Source organism: Lotus japonicus, chromosome 1, assembly GCF_012489685.1.
Source record: "Lotus japonicus ecotype B-129 chromosome 1, LjGifu_v1.2".
Lineage (NCBI taxonomy): Eukaryota > Viridiplantae > Streptophyta > Magnoliopsida > Fabales > Fabaceae > Lotus > Lotus japonicus.
In genome coordinates, this window is record NC_080041.1 from 7,881,147 (window position 1) to 7,901,770 (window position 20,624).

The following is a 20,624-nucleotide window of genomic DNA, read 5'->3' on the forward strand; positions in this document are numbered from 1 at the left end:
AAATAATAATTAAGAGGAAATGGTATTAAAGTATTATGAAATTTGATTAAAAAATTCCTAAATTGGTTATTAATAACATAAGTATAATATATATTATAATAAATATTTCTAGTATTTCATAATAAATAATTAAGAGGACATTCTATATTAAAGTATCAAGAAATTTGAATACCCAAAATTATTCCTAAGATAGTTATTAAACCTATATGTATACTTTCTATGAAATAAATAATAATTAATAATGACTGAATTTCAGTGCAAGCCTTCTATCTCTTTCTATAGTAGTGCTTAATGACATGACAAAAACAATACACGAAAATGATGAAATGGTATATTTGAACAGATTCAGCGGATGTTGTGATTTATCGTAATCCATCATTTCATTCTTATCCAATCCAATGAAAAGAGGTTATGTAGGTAGACCTTCATTCATATTGTGCAATTTAGCATTTCTCTTATTCCTCTCTCTCTTATGACTATAGTTGATATTCTTCTTCCTTCTTTTTATTTCATTTTCTCTCTCTCCTTCCGATCTTATTTAATAGCAAACCTTGAACATCATCATATAACAACTTCTTCCTTGTGTTCAATTCAGATAGAAAAATATGGCACCAACATTTTCCTTCTTCTTCTTATGCATTTCCCTAACCCTAATTCCCTTCTCCATTGCTAATGTCGAAAGTGATGCTCTCTATGCCTTTAAGCAAAGCCTTTCTGACCCCAATAACGCTCTTGAGTCTTGGGATAATTCCCTTGTTGATCCTTGTACTTGGTTCCATATCACTTGTGATGGAGACCAAAGTGGTAGTGTTATTCGAGTGTGTGTATCTATTTCTCCCCTTTTTACGTTCTTCTTTATCTCTCAATTTAATCCTGATTCTTGTTGTGTTTTATGTTTTATTAATTTGATCGTTAACAATTGATCAAGCTCGTATTTGTGGATTAGAGATTAAATCATCCATGATGGGATTGATTTAATTTTTATGTTTCAAAATAAAACCAAAAACTCGGCTTCGCTATACATGAAATGATATCCTTTTATTGATTAGAATCCTCTCACATGAATTTTTTTTCATGTTCTCTCATGCTGAATATTTGTGTCCATCTTTCTCTTCACATGTATGCATTAAATAGATATAAGTGCGTCTATTTAATATTTATGAAGAAAGAAATACACACATAATTTCAACATATATAAGGGAACAAGAGAGGATTTTCAGATGAGATTATAATCAATCATTTTATACTTTCATATAGCATTTCAATGCTTTAGCGCACTACTATCTCTTTTATGTTTACTTTTTGGACATTCGAGTATTCTTGCAACCAGCTCAATTTTGGTACTTTTTCAGGGATCTTTCAAATCAGAACCTAACTGGACATTTGGTACCTGACCTTGCAAATCTGCATGCTCTACAATACCTGTATGTTATATAATATTTTTCTATAACATGTTTGATTTCAAGATTTGCATACAATCTGAACATGTTATTAAACACTCTGTTTATGTTGATTTTGTGACTCCAAGAGTTAAATGTGTTCAGGTTATTGTTGAAATAATTGGTCTTTTAGAGTTAAGACTTGTTTGAATCCTGATTTTGCTTTTTTGCAATTAAAATACATTTTCCAAAACAATTCTCAAAGCATATTTTTCAAAAAAAAAAGAAAAAAATTGTGTGAGTGAGGTGTTTTACAACATTAAAAAATTGTAATTTGAAAACTAAAAACAAAAACAAAAAATATCTTTAAGCTTTTTTAAGATTTTAGTTTTGAAAAAAAAATTGTTTTGAACAACAACTTTTTAAAACAAGTTATGACAAACAAGTTTTTAAATTATTCAAATTTAAAAAATAAAAAACAATTTTTAAAAACTGCAAACAAACAATACCTTAGTAATTGTTGTGGCTCTTTTCTTCTTGTGAATTTCAGTGTTCTACAGTTATTGGTGTTGATTATGGTTTAATTATTGTTGGATGTAGTGAGTTGTACGGAAACAACATTCAAGGAACCATTCCTCCAGAGCTTGGAAGCCTAAAGAGTCTAGTTAGCTTAGACTTGTACAAAAACAACTTATCAGGCGAGATCCCACCTTCACTTGGGTACTTGAACAATGTTATATTCATGTAAGTATATGGTGTTGCACTCTTTTTTTTTCGGTACAGGTGTTACACTCGTTAAACATGAAAGTTGTGCTTTGCTTTTTCTTTTCTTACCTTCATTTGAATGACATACAAGGCTTTGATTGATTTAGGAGAAAACTCAAGGGCATTTGAACTACTAGCTACTGTTGTGTACTTTCATGTCATGTTTAATTGCACATTTAGTCATCTAGTTTGCACTATGTATAAATTAAATCCCTCTAGTTTCTCTTGAGTTAATTAAGTCCCTATATTTTAAAAACTAAGTCGGTCAGTCTGTCAATTTTAATATGCATAAAATCCTTAAATCTTCATCTATTTCAAATATTTTAGGGTTTATAATGGATAATTCATAAAATGATTTCAAAAGTTTGAAAAAAATAACAGTTTTGTAAGATATAATATTTAGGTATAACGAGATAAACACAATGAATTTTTTTATGTTCAAATTAATGTTTTGTTTAGTAAGGGATGACTACAAGTTTTGGTTTTTTTTTTTCACACTTGAAAAAAATTGCAATGATTAGCTAGATTCAAATTTGAAAAAAAAAACAGAAAGTGAAAATTTAGAATTTTGAGTGAAATAAAAATGAAAGTGGGCTTAATTATAAGGGGTTTATTCTATTTTGAGAAATATTTTTAGTCAAAATCATAATCAACCAATTAGAGGGACCAAAAATTCAATTAAACATTTGTATGTTTTCATTTGTACATTTTATATATGCTTCTTGTTAATATTTTATTTGCAGAAGAATCAATAACAATCATCTAGCCGGTGGTCTCCCGGAGTCACTTGGTACTCTTCAAAAGCTTAGGATTCTGTAAGTCATATTATTGTCTTTATATGGTGGTGGTATTACAAAGATGTGTTATTTCACAAAGCCTAATTATTTTCTTTATCTTTCTTCAGGGATGTCTCCAACAATAACTTATCTGGCCCAATTTCGGCCATATTCCAAAATATTCCAATAACAAAGTATGTCTCATAAACATGTTGTATTTCCTATCTCTTTCTTTGTTGCTTCGTTTTTATTGTCTAGTACTATTTATGTTGGTTTTGCTTTATAGTCATTTTCTTCTTTCTTTGCATATGTTTTTAGGATCAAGGTCTTATGTCCCAATTTGGTGGATTATTCTGTCTCACTAATAAAATTATATCGTGTAGGCACCGATATGTCAATTATAAATTTATAATCTTACAATGATGATTTTTAAATGACATGATATAACTTAATTAGTAGGACTATGAATGAGACACTGCAAAGCATTTTGTTCCCTAATTTTAATGTCATTCTTTCTTAAAATTTTACCTTATAGGATCTAGAATATAAGATATATTTTTGCTATTGGGTGTCTTTGTGTTACTTACTGAATAAGAAATATTTTGTTTTAATGTCGTAGCTTTACAAATAACCCTGGCTTGGGAGGTTCATAGTAGGTGGAGCTTGTCAGGACAGAGTGTTTTTGAATAAAGTGATGCTTTAGAATCTCAATCTGCGTCAAGTAATATAATAAATTAAAATGTATTAGCTCATAATGTAATGGGCAATGGTGATTATCATCTTACGTATATGTAACTCAGAATCTCAATGGTTGAACTAAATCATTTTCCTTTACTTAGGTCTTATTTTGTGTGTGCAACTGAATATAGACTACATATTGAGTGATTTGTGTGGTTGGATTGACTTGCTTCAAGGAGAATCATCCTTGAAAGCTATTAAATGATTTAAATATGTTAGATCTTATCAAGCCTGAAGTTAATTTTCCTGAATTGAAGTAGTGTCTACTTTTATAGAATCAAACTCAATTAAGAATTATTTGATCAAGAAAGACTATCATAAGGAGAATCTCAATTGGGTTACCATAGTGTAGCTTTCTTTAGAAGGGTGTTCTCAAGGAAAAAAACTAACAATATGATTAGTATTTTAATTTACCTTTATGTATTAAATTATTCTAATTTTTCTTCGATGGGAGACTTGTTTGCCTACTTTCCAAAAACTATGAATAGTTAAATAAAACATGTATGCAAGATTTGGAGTTTCAGATAGCCAATTATTAATTTTCACTTATAACCCAATTGTCAACACTATACTAATGAATTAAAACTTTGTCCTTTAAGCGTTGGTGTGAGTTTGAATTCCAATTCTAATGAATTAAAAAAACACATTGATCATCCCCTGCCACTTAGTATGCTTACCGTGAAGCAAGAAATTAATTTCATGACTATCAGTTGGGGGATACCTTGGTCAAGTAAAAACAATTATGTGTTTTCTAACCAATGTATGAATTAAGATAAAAACAACGAGCAATTAATTTGATGCACAACAAACCAATTAATATGTTGAGATAAATTTGTATGCACCGATAGTGTAAAAAGTTTTATACAGTCATTCAATGACAACCTTCCATTTCTTATTTTAAATATTATTAAATTTGACATTAATCATGGACTAGCAAAATGGAGAGATGTGATTAAATGACCGTGTAAAACTTATTTACACTGTCAGTGCATAAAAATTAATCTCATGTTTAAATTATGATAGAAGTATAGACTCATTGCATGAACTTTTGTGGGTATATTGAAAATTTAATTGTAATTTTCCATTTATTAATTTATAGTGTGGTTTAATTTTTTTAAGTATTTTACAATAAATAATTAAGAGGATGTAATATAAAAAGGAGAAAAATGATATATTTCAAAGACACTTTTGTTGAAGCAACAACTACGAGATGAACTCTAAGTTTCATAATTTAAATTAAGGGTTCAGTTGGAAGACGCAAAACAAAATTTGATAATTTCTGGTATGTCTGTATACCAGTTGAACCTAGTGCTAATTAAATTAACATTCACTTTGAAGTAAAAAGTGAACGAAATTCAACTAATGTGTTGAGATAAATTACTTTAATGAGAGTTGATGTTGATATTATCATCCCAACAATCCAATTCACACCCATGAACAGAACCACGTCTAATTAAAAGGGGTTGTCGCACCCCCACACAAAATCGCCACTGCAAATGGTAAGCTAACAATAAACTTCCGGGTTTCTATATGGATAAATTAAAAAGGTGTATTTCTTTTCATTACAAACAACCCAAAACATATGATATTTAATCTTTCATTCAACTTAATAAATAATTATTGATACTAGATGTTAATTATTATTTCATTTGTTTAAGATGTGTTATATTTTTGTTTGGCTTATTTTTTTTTTATCTTATTCACACCCGCATTCTTTTTTAAATTTCAAAACTACCCAACTTCCACATTCTCACCTCTTACACCATATTTTACATTTTATCAGGAATTCGATTTTCAGCCATGGTTTATGACTCAATTGCCACCACTCTGATTCCCTCAGCTGCCAACACTAAGAACCCGAGCAAGAAGAAGATAATATGTTTTTTTATTTTATTTTAATTTCGGATTGGGTACTGACTCACTCAGCTTGCAACTCACATAGAAATCATTTCACGATGTTGTCATCGACAGTAACAACAACAACTCTTCTCTCCCCAACAATCAACACCCCTTAAATTTTCAAATTCCTAATAATTAAACCACCAACACCAACAACAACTACAACAACAGGTCTCGTGAGCCGAAACTCACTTCTCCAAATAATCATTCTCTCTGTCTTTCTTTGCCTTGCTCAACACTCCTCTCAACCGCCATCAACTAAGAGGGGCAACGACGAGCGTTCACGAACGACAGAGAGAACGCGATGGAGCCTCAAGTGAGAGAAATATGTTACATGAATATTTACCTTATTACTCTTTTGTCACACTTTCGATCCTAACCGCTCAATTAAAAAACATTCCTCCAATTTCACATCCAACGGTTCTAATCAATGGTTCATCGGTGGACCCAAAAACAAAATGCCCATCCATCCATGAACAATGAATAAGAGTCCATTTCAAGACTCGAGTTGAGTGAAGATTCCTTCTTGGGTTCTTCTTCTTCTTCTTCTTCCTGCTCATTTCCCTTTCTCTCTCCTCTCGCTCCAAACCCTAACCATCACAATCCCAATTTAGCAACCAAATTACTCTTCTCTCTGTGCTCGGTTTCAGCACCATGGCACCAACCTTCTTCTCCTTCTTCTTCTGCTGCGTCGTTTCCATATACCTAACCCTCGTTCCCTTCGCCGTCGCGAATTCCGAAGGCGACGCTCTCTACGCCTTCAAGCAGAGCCTCTCCGACCCCGATAACGTGCTTCAGAGCTGGGATGCCACGCTTGTCAGCCCCTGTACCTGGTTCCATGTCACCTGCCAGGACAACAGTGTCACACGAGTGTATCTCTCTCATTCTGATTTTTCTTCTGTGCTTAATTATCCAAATTAGTTGTCAATTCACCTTCTTCTTGTTGTGTTTGATGTTTACTTGGATCGTTAACAGCGATTGATCGAGCTTTTGTTTTCGGGGTTTAGGTTAACTAGTTCAATTGGGAATTGGTTTAATTTTTCACTTTTTTTTGTAATAAAAACTTTAACTTGTCTTTGTTTTCATGAATTTTGTGTACTTTGATAGTTCCCTTACCTGTTTCAATGCTTTAGCTAGTGTTTCTTTGATGTGTTATTTTCTGGGTATGAGAATTTTCTTGCTGCGAGTTTAATTATGGTGTTTTTTTCAGGGATCTTGGAAATTTGAACCTGTCTGGACATTTGGTACCTGACCTTGGGAATCTGCACTCTCTACAGTATCTGTATGCTCTCTAACCTTGGCTTTACTTAATATTCTGTATGTGCTGATGTTGTGATTCCAAGCATGTTAAATGTGCTCATGTAGTCATGTTATTATAGAAACAATTGACATATTAGTGTTAGGGTGCATTTGGGTAAAAGAACTTAATTAAACTTATGGTAACTAATAAGTGGTTATTCATAAGCTAATTTGAGAAGTTTGTTGAGATAAGCTCAAAATAGTTTATAGGTAGGCATACATGCTTATCCATAAGTTAACACTAAGCTGAGTAGCTTATGAAAATAAGCTCAAAATAGTTTACTGCTAGGTCGTTAGCTATAAGGTTACCCAATTAAACCATTAGCGGTGCTATAAGATTAAGATAAACTCAAATTAGCTCTTTCAAATGCACCATTTTGTATTTGCTGTGGCTATCTTCTTGTGAATTGCAGTGTTCCATACTTCCATATTTATTGATGTTAACTGTGTTTCTCTTGTTGGATGTAGTGAGCTGTATGAAAACAACATTCAAGGAACTATTCCTGAAGAGCTTGGAAACCTGCAGAGCCTAATTAGCTTGGACTTGTACCACAACAATGTATCAGGCAGCATCCCATCTTCGTTGGGGAACTTGAAGAATCTTCGCTTTTTGTAAGTAAGATTAATATGGTGTTACACTCTTTATTCATGATTAGATTGTGCTTTGCATATCCTTTTTCTTCCCCTTTATTTGAATGACTTAAAAGTCTGTGGATGATTCAGGGGAAAATTCAAGGGCATTCGTACTAATACTTATTGTGTACTATGATGTTTTTGAGCTGTACATTTTATATAAATTTGAGGCATGGTGAATTATGGCCTTGTTGGTTTAGTATATGGCTCTTTCATTATGAGCTATAGGGCATATATGTGATATAAGACAGCTTAATCACTGGAGTAGATGTTAAATGAATTGCTTCAAATATTCACACACTCACTCACGCCCAACATACAAACTTGCTCAAAGAAGGAAAAGTGAGTTTCAAGGGTAAGGTGAATACTAATTAGACCAATACCATGTGAGTTTAAAGATCAATTTATTTATTTCTGGGTGCGGTACTGCATGAACAGTGACATGGCAAATACTCAAGAAGAAATTGTTTCAACCATATTAGGATACATGCTTCATCAACTAGATCTGAAGACCTAAAACATTATTGAAAACCCTCGACTCTTATGCTCAAGGCTAAGTTTGAGAATTCAACTTGATGATTCACACAAAAGGAAATGGTTGGTATAAACATGGTTAAGCGACACGCAAAACCCCTAAATTAAACCTCTAGTTACTGAATAAAAGGCAACATGGGGCTATGAAGTTCCCACTATGGCAGGGTCTACGGAAGGGTTCGTCTCATCTTGGGTCTATTCTAGGCAGATTCCCCACTAGCCACATAGCAACAATTACAACAGTTGTTCCAAGGCTTCCATTTAAAGTGTGACCTAATATTTAGTGAATGACATAATAAAAACCATATATTATATGGTGTTACTTACCACATTGGTAACTGCTATGGCTTTGGTTATTATTTTTTGACATAAATTATTCAGTACTTGCTTGTTTCTTATCAGTATTTTCTTTGCAGACGACTTAACAACAATCATCTAACCGGTCAGATCCCCAAGTCACTCAGTACTCTTCCAAATCTTAAAGTTTTGTAAGTCATATTGTGGTCTATATGTGATTAATGAAATTATGCGAAGGTATCACAAAGATGTGCCGTTTTAGTAAGTCTAAACATTCACTTTATTTTCAGGGATGTCTCCAACAATAACTTATGCGGTCCAATTCCTACCTCTGGGCCATTTGAGCATATTCCATTGGATAAGTAGGTCCCAGAATATCTCGTATTTCCTATCTATTTAACTCTTAGCATGTGGCTTTTTTCTTAGTCTCCATGTGGTGCTATTCGCGTTGGTTTATGCTTACTACTCCCTTCTTTCTTGCATCTATTTTTAATTTGGGTTTTGGGCTTCTGGCATCTTGTATTTCCTATCTGTTTGCTTTTTCGGCTTACCCTTGTCTGCCATACACTGGTGTAGCTAGTACTCTTATTGCATGTGTGTGATGCTACATTCTGTTTGATAGGATGCTCTGGTGCATGCACTTGCAATGATGGTTGTTAGATTGCATTTTGTTGTGTTATAAGTTAGTCATAATTGGTGTTCCTGCAATTTTCTGGTACCTTGATTCTGAAATCTTTACAAGTTTGCCTTTTAGAATCTAGCTAGAATATATTTTCTGCTAGCATGGTATCTTCCTTTTACTTATGTGAAGTGTCTTCTGTTTCAATGCTGTAGCTTTGAGAATAACCCTCGATTGGAAGGTCCAGAGTTGCTGGGGCTTGTAAATTATGACACGAACTGCTCGTGAATAACATGTGATGCCGTAGGATCTCAATCTGTGTTGAATGATATATAAAATTGAAGTGTATTACCTCATAATGTAATGGGCGGTGGTATATGTAATATCTGGTATATGTAAATTTACATACTGATGAGCATTGGCTATTGTGATCTTCCAATGGTGTTGCAGACATGAGTATGTATCGATATAATACTAAAAAAAAACTTGGTCACTGATAAAATATTTGTGATGCTTTGCTCTCTATCTCATCTACTAACACTGTTTGTTAGTTCCTATTGCACGCCCTCTTAGAATTGGTGGGTATAAATAATTTTAAGATATGAGGTGTGTTACCCCTCCTTAGGTGGTGGCAATTATGAAGCAAAGGATGCATGAAAATGGTTACTGAAACCTTGTGTTTTGTATGGCTTTTTGAAAAGTGGATTTGCTCTTCTTTGTTGCTTTTTGTTCTTCGAGTCAAGTGTTTTGTTGCTTGATGTTGAGGGAGGTTACCCTCTTAAATGAAGAAAAAGTACATCAGTACATGATATTATTTTGTCATAGATTGGTAAAATATTAGATAACATAGTAAGTTGTTTTGTATTGCCACTAATTATGTGCTTCTCAAAGGATGTAACATTGATTCGAGTTCGTTTGAATATCGAAAGTGTTTGCGATGCATTATTTTTTTTCGTTTTCGTACTTTTTAACTGGTACCCAAACGAGCTCTGAATGTATGCGGCATTCAACTCTAGACAAGCATACCCTCCACTGTTCAGTTTCAGTTGTAAACTAGTTTACAATATCAGGGTTGGTTTTGTTTTCTGTTTTTTTAAACACATATTGGACATTACATTCAGAATTTGGTTCAGAATCAAACAATTATCGGACATAGTAACGCATATTATTCTTCTTCCACAATTACACATGGTCATATCTATGTCAAGAAGTTAAAAGAAAACCAACAATGCTATATACTGCCAATGGAAAAAATGTAGGAAATGGTGGCTTCAAAAAACTAAGATTGTTAGTATTTGTAAGGAATCAAATCTATGGCGATTTATGAAGTTAACTTTCGCTTCTTGTGTTATTGTCATAACTATTGCTATATGTCATATGACACGACACTTTTATAGCACGATCACCACGACCTATTGTATGTAGTTATTGGCGGCAATCATCATTGGATGTACGGATGAGAAAATAATTATTTAATATGTAAATCAACGATGCACACTTAATCGTGCGTGGTCGTGGACAAATGAGTCATGTCAATAATCATTTCCCCTGTCATAACTGTTAGCAATTTCTGAAGATAATTGACTAGTAGAGTTAGGCAAGTTTGAATGTATTCAATGAGAATTTACTTCTTTCTTTGTCATGTAACAGAATTGTCAATGATCGTGTCGCTTGAATTTAATGTGTTGTTTGTTGTTACTGAAGTATTAGTATTAATACAAAACGTATTAACAATATTAACATCTGTCAGGATGGCCGAGTGGTCTAAGGCGCCAGACTCAAGTTCTGGTCCTCGTGAGAGGGCGTGGGTTCAAATCCCACTTCTGACAATTTTTTTTTTAATTTAAATCACTTTTTTTCACCAAAATCAATTATATTCTGTCAGTTTAGCCATGATACTGTCATTGTTTATTCTACTGTTAACTCAAACTTTTAGATTTAGATTTTAATTTAAACATTCCTAAGATACCACACTTATAATGATTGTTGCAACATTTTTCTCTCAAACATTCCTAAGATACCACACTTTTTCAATTTACATATCCCAAGAAATTTAAACAATCACCACTGCATGGCAAGCAGCATATAGGAGATAGTTTTGTCTTTATGTTTTGTGTTTTACTGTCATCATGTACTACTTTTGTGAAATATCATTAGTTCAGAATCATCTTGATGGATTCTAATCAAACAATGAAGAAGATAGATAAAGCTCCTAGAACTGGGAGATTCATGAACTGCACAACAAGCCAAGTACACCAAGCTCCTAGAAGATAGATAAACCTTTCTACATGTAGCATATTTGTTTCAACTGTCTTCAGAATCAATTCTATCACTTAGAAATTATACATTTTTCCCCAAAATTGATTTTGACTTTAAAATTGTAGAAGGATTTCCATCCTGTGCATTATGCATAGTAAATAACATTTTCCCAATTAATTGATGGTTTGGAAAGTTAGTTAAGTTTCCATTCCTGTGCATTCTTCATTTTGTTTTGTTTGGTTTAGGAAATTTATGAGGGGGTAAATGCTGATGAGAGTGGTTTGTTTTTCTCTGGTTCAGCTTTTTGGGACCACGGACAGTTTGATCACTCACACATGTACCAACATGAGCAAAGTATTTACTTGCACGACCAAGTTAGTCCCACATCGATGGATTTTCACTTTTTTTTTTTTAACTATTTCCTCATTTTTTATTTGATTTAAAAAAAATAAATAAATATTGGGTTTCAACTTGGATCGTGTAAATCTATATACTTTAAAAAAGAGGAAGGTTGTCAGCCCCACCTCCATGATTTGGCACTTCAAGAATGACTCTCACCCACCTCCACTCTTTACTTGACAAGTATCACTGTCTTATTGTTTTGGACCAATATAGTATAAGCTCATTTTGATTTCAGTTTTTGTATGGAGGCCCATTATTCAAAGCCATTCAAGTTTTTGAAACTGAATTTTCATTATGTTTTTAAAACGATATTTTTTTTGTATAAACCATTTATTAGGAGCAAAAAATTCCATTATAGGTTTTTAAAACATTCCTTATTTAAAATCTCCAACAATTTTGCGGTTATGGATTTTTAAAAGAAATGGAGGAATTAATTCAATTAGCTCTATTTTTAACAATTTTTCCGTTTTTTTTTTTAATTTGAAATAAATCAAGCAAAGATCAGAATTTGAAAAAAAAAATGTATTAATTCAGATTTTTTTATAAAATATAAAACCACGAAAATTGGTGTTTAATTAAGGAAAAAAAGTCAGGCCATTCATTAAAAAGGTTTAACTCAAATTGCAAAAAAATAGTGTAAATATGGCGAGTCTTATTAGAAGGAAAAATTTAAGTTGTGTAAATGCATTTTCTTTCTCAAAATGGAAAAATTAAAACTCAATATTTCTCATTTAATTTAATTTTCTTATTTAATTTATTTTCCTTATTTCATTTAATTTCCTTCAGATCTTCGTATAGAGGATGAAGAATTACAGAACTTATGTATGATTGAGATTGAAAAAATATTGCAAGGCAATGAAAGGTCACTCAAGGAATTTCCATGTTTACCATACCCTAAGTTTTCAGAAATTCATAATTTTGAAGTTATATTTGTTGCAGATGAGTTGAATTATAATAGGGCTGAAATGGTAAAGATTCATGATGAATTTGTCAGTTCTCTTACTTCAGAGCAAGAGATTTTTTATAAGAATGTTTTGGACGATGTTTTGTCTGATAACAGTTGATTCTTTTTTCTATATGGTTTTGGAGGAACTGGAAAAACATTTGTTTGGAATATATTATATGCTGCTTTGCGTTCAAGGGGCCTTATCGTCTTAAATGTCGCATCTAGCGGAATTGCATCGCTATTGTTACCTGGAGATAGAACTGCTCATTCAAGGTTTTCTATTCCTATTTCAATAAATGAGATATCAACCTGTAATCTTCGTCAAGGTTCCCCAAAAGCTGAATTATTGAAAAAAGCAAGCCTAATTATTTGGGATGAGGCACCTATGTTAAACAAACATTGCATTGAAGCTTTAGACAGATCTCTAAATGACATTATGAAGACTCAGTCTACCCATGGTTATGACATTCCATTCGGAGGTAAAGTTGTGGTACTGGGAGACGACTTTGGACAAATACTTCCAGTTATTTCCAAAGGAAGCCGTTCTGAAATTGTCGGTTCAGCTATCAATTCTTCATATTTGTGGAAGCATTGCAAGGTAATGAAGTTGACTGTTAATATGAGCTTGCAAAATGCTACATCAACTTCTTCAGCAACAGAAATAAAAGAGTTTGTAGATTGGTTGCTTCAAGTGGGAGATGGTACAGTTAAAACGATTGATGAGGAAGAAACACTTATTGAGATTCCTCCAGATCTTCTTATTGAACAGTGTAAGGAACCGTTGCTTGAATTAGTTAATTTTGCATATCCGAAACTTGCACATAATTTGCAAAAAAGTTCATTCTTTCAAGAAAGAGCGATCCTTGCACCAACACTTGAAAGTTTAGAGGAAATCAACAACTTTATGTTAGCAATGATTCCTGGTGATGAAACAGAATATTTGAGCTGTGATACTCCGTGCAAGTCAGACGAAGATTCAGGTGACAATGCGGAATGATTTACATCTGAAGTCTTAAATGATTTCAAATGCTCTGAAATACCAAACCATGCAATTAAATTGAAAGCTGGTGTCCCTATCATGCTCATTCGAAACATAGACCAAGCTGCAGGGTTGTGTAATGGCACTCGAATGATAGTCAACGCATTGACTAAATATATAATTGTTGTTACTGTTTTAAATGAAAACAAGATGGGTGAAACAACATTTATTCCAAGGATGAGCTTAACTCCATCTAATTCTGACATTCCATTCAAATTCCAGCGCAGACAATTCTCTGTTACTTTATGTTTTGTGATGACTATAAATAAAAGTCAGGGACAATCTTTATCTCATGTTGGACTGTATTTGCCAAGGCCTGTCTTTACTCACGGGCAGCCATATGTTGCACTTTATAGAGTTAAATCTAGAAAAATGTTGAAGATGCTCATCATTGATGACGAATGAGTTGTATCTAACACTACACGCAACGTAGTGTATCAAGAAGTCTTAGATAATATTTGACATGTAAGTGCTGATTTATCTTACAATTAATTTGAATTTAAATTTTAGAAATAGGAAAACTGATATGGTTATTCTCTTTATTGTTGGCAGCATAAAAATATATCAAGCAACTTGAAACTATACATTGTTTATATTTGTATTGGTTACTGATTATTACACTTATAATTTTTTTTCCTTTCTAGGTTCTATAGCTCAAATATGCTTATTGACAACAAGCTCGATTATGAAGTTTATATCATTAATCATGGACTACAATTTTGAATAAGGGTTCATGTTGCTGTCATTGTTATGTTTATCTTATTTTAATTTCAATGTAATGCATTACTTAAAAAGTTATTTTTTATTACTATTCAAGTGTTGACATAGTCCGGTATCTACAACCTCATCAAATTAATCTATTTACTGTGCTATATTCATCTACATGTTTGTAACATATGTTCGGTTCCATATCTTTTATACTTATTGAAAAGAGCCTAAACTAAGTTAAAACACATTACTACTGATTCATCTTTACAATAAACTTAATCACCGTGCAACGCACGGGTAAAGAACACTAGTATGAAAAAGAAAATAAAATAAAATAAAATGGGCCACAATCCATATTGCAAGATGGCCCAATATATCACTTAAAATTAAAAAGTAAAAACCATCAATGCATATAACTTTTTCAAGATGTGGATCTCAATCATAATAAAATCTTAAGTCAACAAGTGCAAAATGAATTAATCTGCACCTTACTTTTTTAAAAAGAAAATTAGGGCGAGAGGGTGGTACAGTAAGCTTAATTCACTTCAAGAAGACGAGTGAGACTTGAATCTTATTATTCTAGTAAGAGTAAAATTTCTACTAAAACCATTTACTGTGAAGTCTCTTCTAATGGTTTATAGAGAATAAATTATCGCATAATGAGTTTCTTTATTTGCAACCTATGTAACAAAATTCAGTCCTCAATGACACTCTTATTTGGTAGCCTGTGCAATTATATTACTCAATGAACTTTCCTCCTCTTTGGCAGCTTCCACTAAATCCTCCTGCAATCCATAACACACAGATCAGAATTTTTTGATTGATCAAAATGTGACAATATATGCCAATTGTTGAAGACTATAAGGGCTTTTTTGCAATCATACTTGAGCAGCTATCAGTCTTAGAGTTGTTCTCTTGCTAGTCTCCTGCATAGCTCCAGCAAGCAAAACTTCATCCAATATAAAATATGCCTGATAAGATCAAGCTCAACATTAACCATTGATACATGATAAACATGGAAGTACATATTTGGATACCCAGTAGATTTTCAAGTTGGAAGGAGAATTAATTCTAGGGGAAGCTACTCAAAGTAGCTTTTGTGGTAGCATAATTTATTCTGGAAGATCTAAAAGTAAATTTAAACATGCTAGAAGTCTAATAGTGTATCTGGTTTTGTAATAGGAAGCCCCATAAGTCATAATCAAATTTTGGGAGAAGCTACAATTGAGTTATCATGCTTTGTATCGTGTGTCCACCGTTAATCCAAACAATCCAGTACATTTAGTATGATGAATCAACTTATTTTTCCTCATAGTTTCTGGCACATGAGCTTCAGACCTTAATTGATTTGGGCTTAGCGTAATTTTTCTTCCATTACACTATTAGCATTTATATATAAACAAAGACAATATAGTTGATCATAAAGTAGACTTCACTCTCAAATCTAATCTCATTTGCACAGAAGCTTCACTATTTTAACATGACAGATTATAAGATTTAATATCTTTTAGGGGATACCCAAAAATATAGTATGTGTTTTGGACCAGCTTTGTCTAAATTTGGTTTTGATAGAATTAATTTTTGTAAAATTAATTATGATAAATGTGACTTAAAATGATAATACATTCTTGAGAAAAGTGAATTTTGTCAGATAATGTTGTGAAATTAGTAGTAAAATCTCTGAATTGATTATGTTCAATATATAAGCTACTATCCCAAGATTCCAGCAAAATTGATTTGGGTATCAAAATCATTTCTCCAAAATAGCTTTCCACACATAGTTGAACAATGTGTGCTGTAAATAGCTTTCCAAAATAACTAGAGATGATGGTGATTCAGGGGAGGTGTATTACCTTATGGAAATTAAAGATCAAATCCAGCTCACAAACCTGATAAGTAGAACACAAACAAAATCAGGCTTTTGAATATGTAGACAATTTATGAAGTACTTTAACAATTTGTGATACTAACACTGCCAAAGTAGCGATCTAGTGTCTCAACATAGTGATGAATAAAGGCAAGGGTCTCCAATTCATTATCTTCCTCATCATTGCAGATGCAAAAGTAAAGGCTAGCATATCTGAAACAAGAAACAACACCAAGAGAATCAATCATAATTCAATGTCTTTTTGTTACGTGTATCCTTCTACAATTAATTTTTAAGTTAGAATAAATTTCGAGAAGAAGCATGATGTATGTTTGGATCAGTTTATTTTTTCCTTAGAGCATCCGGAAGCTCATAAGAGTAGCTTCTCTCCAGAGTCTATTTGATTTTGACTATAGTATCAATTGTAGGATTCCCAAACATACATATGTGAGTAATTTTTTCAGTTTCAGAATTAATTGACATCCTAGCAATAAAAAAGTGAACCTTATTGACCCACCTTTTGTAAACAACTTTGAATCCCCTCCACTCCACGAAGTTACAGAGCTTAGGGCCACGAGAGGTAATTAGGCCACTTAACTCTCTAATTACCTCCAAAAGGGGAAAAAACAGAAGAAGAAACGGCTTAACAACATTTGTTGGTACATAAACATAAGCATTAAATATAAAAAATATCAGCAAGCACATGATATAAGCCTAAACATGTTTGGATCAGTATAAAATACTAGTATAATTTGTTCAGTATAAAATAATTTACATTCTTGATAACAGGGAAAATATATTTTATATATCAAACAAGTGGCATGTGAATAACCATTGTAGTCTTGTGATAGGTTTACAAACTATCAAATAATTTGGTGAAAGTGTTTACACACAAGAACATCCAAAAACACCTAACATATCCAGTTATGCTCACACAGGAGAAAAGATGGACAACCTAATCCTTCAACCTTTTTGTTGTAAATCTCTAATCTATTTATGCCCCTGAAAGAGATTACCTATCTTACAGCATAATCACTTATGTAAGTTTTTGGAAGATTTATGTAAATAACTTTTAACTTACCTATAAGCAGAGTTTATTTTCATAAATTGTTCAAATTAACTCAATTCATAAGAAAAGTCTTATTTACTTTTTATCTCAAAATGAATGTAATATGCATTTGCACTTTTGTCAACTAATATCCAAATATAACCTTCAATTATGAAAGGTTCTGACAGAAAATTATGAATTAATTACTCTAAAAACTAAAATATGGTAAAAGCTAGTAAATAACCTTAACAAGCTCCACAATTTTTCTATTGTTTGGCTTGGTCCTCTGATTATATCACCAAAATCGAGATAAGTGCCTATTTTGGTGATTCAACTTGCATTTTTTGTGACCAAACTATACTCTCCATGTGATATGTACCGATTGGATGGAACTCTCACCCAACAATTCGTGCAATTCAAATTACCATGATCATATACATTGGATTGAAATGTGACAATTTATATAAGATATTTCAATTAGAGATAGGTACCTTGGATCTTTCCTTTTGAGAATAGGGTGAATACCATTTTGTGAGCCTCACTTTTCCTTGTCTACTGAAGAGAAGCACAAAGTGAATCTACAACAAAAAGAATTATATTTTATCAAACAAAAAATCACAAGTTTCATTTTCTGGTCTAATATAGTTATCATTCATGGAGCGCCAGCCTCATTGCATCATTAAGGTTGTTGTTAGTCATATGTGGTATCAATCACTTATAAAAATGTAAGGTAAGACTTCGTACTTTAGATTTATTTTTTTATGTACCTTGCACATATTAGGAGCTTTATAACATCAAATTTGCCCTTATACAGGTATCATCCATGAGATAAACTTTGTTCAAGTAGAAATCATCACCAAGTGAAGTTAGATCAAGAATCTTTTTCAACCACAATACTTGACAATAACAAGATTTTAGGGAAAATCAAGCCTATACCGGATAAAAAATCCATGTATAATAGATACATACCCATACATATGATCTATGACTAAAAAATCTATATTATATGTCCTTTCAAACCAAACTCATCTTCTCAGAAATGGGATGGAAGTGTATTAAACCAATACCACAAATTGTGACCTCACACACTACTTGAATGAGGTTAGGTTCAATGGAAAGAATCTCATGATTGTTTCCTAACATGTAACCTGAATTTCAATCTTTGAAAGAAAAAGAAAAAAAGGAAATGAAATGAAATCACGAGAAAGTGGCGACAATGAGAAGGGAGAAAGTTACCATGGCTGATTATAATAATGGAGTTTGAGAGGAATACAAGAAAACTCTGTTGTTTTCTACTTCTCTGCAAGGGACAATGGTGTTCTGCTTTGTGATGCGTTACATATCAAAATTGTGTTATGATCTATCAGATCCTAACATTCTAGCTAAAGTTGAGGGTCAAAATTGAACGCTCTTGTTTCATTAGTTTTCGCATAAGGCCATAAATTGTGCATATGACTACTACCTTTTCAAAAGAAAAATAAAATTTCCAATTTCCAAATATGCAGGATTTTTTTATGATATATATGGTTCATTGAGAAGTTGTTAGTTACAAGTTAAGGACACATTCCTAATCGTCCTAACTAGTGTTTCTTTGTCTTAAGATATTTTATAGGGTATACTTCATGATGCAATGTTTTTATATATTTTTAATTTAAATAAAAGCGTTTGATAACTTTTGAAAATTTATAATTAGTATGAACTTTAATACACATAATTTTCATTTCAAAAAACAAAACAAAATAAAACACATGATTTTAATAAAAAAAAATAATCAAGCCCCTTATTATTTATATTTTATAGCTTCTGTTCTATAACAAAGAGCAAATCTATTATTTTTCGATGTATAAAAAAAAGAGCAAATCTATTATTTTTATTACAACAAATTTAGGATGAGAGATGATTCATCAATCTAAGGCAGATAAAGACTTGAACTCAAAAAACACTTACAAAAGACTTGCATTTACCTCACCCAAAAGGATTAGCGGGGATTTGAACCTAAGACATGTCAGATACGGAGAGCAAATCTATTTGATCCGCTAGAATTATACACGGACTTCTTGAAAGTTAATCCAAAGGTTACAATTGAATATGGAATTGCAAACATGAAGAGTACTCCCAATGGATATTTTTATGGAAGGATCTTGAACCAATCATCCAGGTCATTGGAGATATTCTTATGAGAAGGGTCTAGAATATTGGACATGATAGAAGAAACATATAAACATCAACCCGAGAGTCCATCTGAGTCATCCATCGAGGTTTGAGAAATGGCATCCTCTGGTATGATCTAACAACCCCCTACGTCCAATGCCGAGGCCGTCATAGTATGTTACTGCTACGTGACGATGACTTACTAGCAACATCACACTATAAAAAGGTGCATGAGCCTATTCATTAGGTATGCATACCCATCATTATTCGGCCAAAATTATACCTGACTTGAGCGTCAAAGTCTCTTTACAAGCACCTTTACAACGCTCCCAACTTGATGACAGACGTTCCACTCTCTGATGATGGAGGACGACAAACAAACTCCATCGTAGTTGAGTCGAGACGACATATCCTTTCATTGTTTAGGGCCTGAATCCTGAATAGTACTCAAGACCTTCATAATTTAAATTGATGAAATCATTTAAAATTTTCTTCTTTTCAAAACTTATCAATTAAATAATACAAATTTAATTTGAAGTAGTCAAAAATCCCATATTTCAGCTCTTTCTAATTATAACCCCACATCCTGGAAATTTCTTCAAAATTTTATATATCTTTTATAATTTCTAGACATTTAAAATTGTTTAATGTTTCAACTACATCTCAAACTAGTTTTAAAACAAACTACATCTCAAACTCTCTAAATATTTATTTTTCCTACTTACCAAAAAAAAACTCTCTAAATATTTATAGAAAATGAAATTTGAGTGTTTTAACTAGAAAAATAAAACTAGAAACACCAATGAGGGAGTTAATTTCATCGAAAAAAATTGAAAGACCAAAATTTTGCATATTTAAATATAGAAGGACTAAAGGACACTTGGGCCAAACTCGCTACCAAACGTTTGGACAACAATATTGGTAACGACTTTGTACGGAAAAATATCTTAGATCCTCTTCAATTCACCAAATTTTTTATGTTTATGTTTTTTAATTTTAAAATCTAACAGAAAAAATGAATATTTTTTCAGTAATATTCATTTTTTAAACATTGTTAGAACTACAAAAGTATAAAAATCTGTAGGACTAAATTTATTAGCGACCCTAAAGATTTTTTTTTAAACATCCACTCCATCACAATGTGTTTGGATGACATGAAAATGGAAGAAAGGAAAATGAGGGAGGGACCGAGGGAATAAGTTGGTAAAATTATTGTTTTTCCTTACTTGGTTGAGAATGAAAACTAAGGAGAGCAGAAAATCACT

General features: G+C 32.3%; 3 protein-coding genes and 1 non-coding gene across 5 annotated transcripts; 3 read left to right on the plus strand and 1 right to left on the minus strand.

Moving 5' to 3' along the window:
• The first annotated feature begins 605 nt into the window (after positions 1–605).
• LOC130714426 (leucine-rich repeat protein 1-like) lies at positions 606–3,332 on the plus strand. The gene is made up of 6 exons (XM_057564352.1): positions 606–820; positions 1,353–1,424; positions 1,980–2,123; positions 2,888–2,959; positions 3,049–3,114; positions 3,239–3,332. The coding sequence occupies exons 1-6, from the start codon at positions 606–608 to the stop codon at positions 3,330–3,332; spliced, it is 663 nt and encodes a 220-aa protein (XP_057420335.1).
• A 2,704-nt stretch (positions 3,333–6,036) lies between these two features.
• Positions 6,037–9,462, plus strand: LOC130733369 (leucine-rich repeat protein 1-like). The gene is made up of 6 exons (XM_057585523.1): positions 6,037–6,429; positions 6,768–6,839; positions 7,325–7,468; positions 8,440–8,511; positions 8,611–8,682; positions 9,155–9,462. The coding sequence occupies exons 1-6, from the start codon at positions 6,212–6,214 to the stop codon at positions 9,225–9,227; spliced, it is 651 nt and encodes a 216-aa protein (XP_057441506.1). The 5' UTR covers positions 6,037–6,211; the 3' UTR covers positions 9,228–9,462.
• Positions 9,463–10,684: 1,222 nt separating this feature from the next.
• Positions 10,685–10,768, plus strand: TRNAL-CAA (transfer RNA leucine (anticodon CAA)). The gene has a single exon. It is a non-coding gene; the product is annotated as a tRNA-Leu (tRNA).
• Positions 10,769–14,907: 4,139 nt separating this feature from the next.
• On the minus strand, positions 14,908–18,707 carry LOC130733370 (AP-1 complex subunit sigma-1-like). Of its 2 annotated transcripts, none has more exons than XM_057585525.1 (7): positions 18,445–18,707; positions 17,700–17,786; positions 16,678–16,769; positions 16,265–16,373; positions 16,147–16,182; positions 15,178–15,264; positions 14,908–15,078 (listed from the first exon to the last, which is right to left on the minus strand). In XM_057585525.1, exons 1-7 carry the CDS (start codon positions 18,445–18,447, stop codon positions 15,007–15,009), a joined length of 486 nt encoding a protein of 161 aa, XP_057441508.1. In that variant the 5' UTR covers positions 18,448–18,707; the 3' UTR covers positions 14,908–15,006. The 2 variants fall into 2 exon arrangements, with proteins under 2 accessions (XP_057441508.1, XP_057441507.1); XM_057585524.1 differs by lacking the exon at positions 18,445–18,707 and adding an exon at positions 17,976–18,379.
• Positions 18,708–20,624: the final 1,917 nt, after the last annotated feature.

Coding starts and splice junctions, on each gene's coding strand:
- LOC130714426 (XM_057564352.1), top strand. CDS start 606: ATGGCACCAACATTTTCCTTCTTCTTCTTATGCATTTCCCTAACCCTA. Junction 2,124..2,887: donor TTGAACAATGTTATATTCAT/GTAAGTATATGG, acceptor TTTTATTTGCAG/AAGAATCAATAACAATCATC. Junction 2,960..3,048: donor CTTCAAAAGCTTAGGATTCT/GTAAGTCATATT, acceptor ATCTTTCTTCAG/GGATGTCTCCAACAATAACT.
- LOC130733369 (XM_057585523.1), top strand. CDS start 6,212: ATGGCACCAACCTTCTTCTCCTTCTTCTTCTGCTGCGTCGTTTCCATA. Junction 6,430..6,767: donor GACAACAGTGTCACACGAGT/GTATCTCTCTCA, acceptor TGTTTTTTTCAG/GGATCTTGGAAATTTGAACC. Junction 8,683..9,154: donor GAGCATATTCCATTGGATAA/GTAGGTCCCAGA, acceptor TCAATGCTGTAG/CTTTGAGAATAACCCTCGAT.
- LOC130733370 (XM_057585524.1), bottom strand. Junction 16,374..16,677: donor TTCAAAGTTGTTTACAAAAG/GTGGGTCAATAA, acceptor TTCTTGTTTCAG/ATATGCTAGCCTTTACTTTT. Junction 15,265..16,146: donor TGATCTTTAATTTCCATAAG/GTAATACACCTC, acceptor TGATCTTATCAG/GCATATTTTATATTGGATGA.